At 42.1% G+C, this 1,753-nt stretch overlaps 1 protein-coding gene across 1 annotated transcript; it reads right to left on the bottom strand.

Annotated features, from left to right (window-relative positions):
- Positions 1-358: 358 nt before the first annotated feature.
- Positions 359-1,252, bottom strand: LOC110901290. Its single transcript, XM_022148127.1, has one exon. The coding sequence runs from the start codon at positions 1,250-1,252 to the stop codon at positions 359-361; it is 894 nt and encodes a 297-aa protein (XP_022003819.1).
- Between the last annotated feature and the right edge of the window lie 501 nt (positions 1,253-1,753).

Genomic DNA, 1,753 nt, shown 5'->3' with positions numbered 1-1,753 from the left:
AGGGATTCATAGAAGGATATCCAAAGGTACTATCTTAAAATCCTTAATGGACTTCTACGTTGTAGTTAAATCACTTGGGTTATGAAGTACTATTCTATAATTGGACCCCTTGAGTGGTCTAGTTAAACAGATTGATCCAAAAATATGGTTAGGAATATCATGTGATGATATAGCTAAAAAGACTCCTTGGTGGTCTAATTAAAGAGATCATTTGTCGATCTAATTAAAAGGACCCTATGGTAGTCTAGTCACACTCATCACAGGTTTGATTTTCTTCCCCAACACATTATGAAATGCACTGTGCGGATTGTGCAAGGAATTATTATGGACGCGTACATTTTTTTTTGAAAGGTGAACTTCAATAAAACACGCTACCGGTCCTCAAAACAAGGACCGAAGCACAACAAGACTGCATCATGTATAAAGGAAAAATCGTCCAATCTTTCCAGACTAACTGCTTGTACCTAGACCGGGACTTAAGCCAAAGGAAGGAAAGGGACTTAACTTTCGCAACTAGTTCACCTATTTTAACATCTTTGCTTCTAAAAATCTTCTCATTTCTAGCAACCCAAATAACACACATAGAAACCATGACAATCCCTTGAATGATCTTTTTGGACTCTTTGCTTGTTTTTTCAGCTGGGAGGAGAAGAAGATCTTTGATGTCGAACGCGAAAATAGGCCCCAATTTACACCAAGAACCTATAGCTGTCCAAAAACCACAAGACAACTCACAGGCCGTAAAAATGTGAATAGAGGATTCATCAACAGCACCACATAAACCACAAGAAACATCGGATAAATGCATGTTGCGCCTTTGTAGAGCCAAGCGAGTCGGAATTCGGTCCATCTCTAAACGCCAGACAAAAACTTTAACTTTCAGCGGGACCCAAACGATCCACTTCATGACAGAATTCCTATCCGGCCCATTCTGCTGCACCAAAAGGTTTTTAAAATCGGCAACATTGAAGACCCCATCCTTGTTTCCTTCCCAACGCCACCTGTCTGCAGAATTTGAGAGAAACAGGCTACCGATGCTTTGTCGTAACAGCAGCAGCTCCTCAAGTTCAGCATTCGACGAAACCGGACGCTTCCACCCGCAACAAACATCTAGACGCTGACTGTCCCAACAACGAGCTACAGGATCTTGTTTATCAGCTGCGAGTCTGAATAAAGCAGGGAATGCAACACTGAACGACGCATTACCACACCACTTATCCAGCCAAAAGCGGATGTGAGCCCCGTTACCCATAGTAGCACGAAACTGGAGCGAAGGCCCCATCACCAGAATACTTTTATTTATGAACACAACCATCGATTTCCAACCACTAGAGAGGGCCCGGTTGAAACGAAGCAACTCCTAGTTATTACTATAAGAATGACAGTAATCCACCACATTGCGCCACAAAGAGGAAATTTCTTTTTTATACCGCCAAAACCATTTGACTAAAAGCGCCAAATTAACGTCGGCTAATCTAGCAACTCCCAAACCCCCTTCCTTCTTAGGTCTTGTAACCATCTCCCAAGCTACCTAATGAACCTTCCTCACATCATCATCTCCCGCCCATAAAAAACGCTTCATAAGAACGTCAATGTCTTCAATCACCTTAGAAGGCGCTTTATATAATGAAAAATAATACAAAGGAAGGCTCGAAAGAACCGATTTGATAAGGATAAGCCGCCCTCCTATTGAGAGAGTTTTGGATTTCCAAGACTTGAGACGGGACTTACATTTGTCAACCACCGAAGACCA

The sequence above is a fragment of the Helianthus annuus genome, chromosome 1 (assembly GCF_002127325.2).
Source record: "Helianthus annuus cultivar XRQ/B chromosome 1, HanXRQr2.0-SUNRISE, whole genome shotgun sequence".
NCBI classification, from domain to species: Eukaryota; Viridiplantae; Streptophyta; class Magnoliopsida; order Asterales; family Asteraceae; genus Helianthus; species Helianthus annuus.
This window is presented reverse-complemented; position numbering and strand designations above follow the sequence as displayed.

What these genes read in the sequence shown, in the direction of transcription:
- LOC110901290 (XM_022148127.1), bottom strand. Translation starts at nt 1,252, where the DNA reads ATGGGTAACGGGGCTCACATCCGCTTTTGGCTGGATAAGTGGTGTGGT.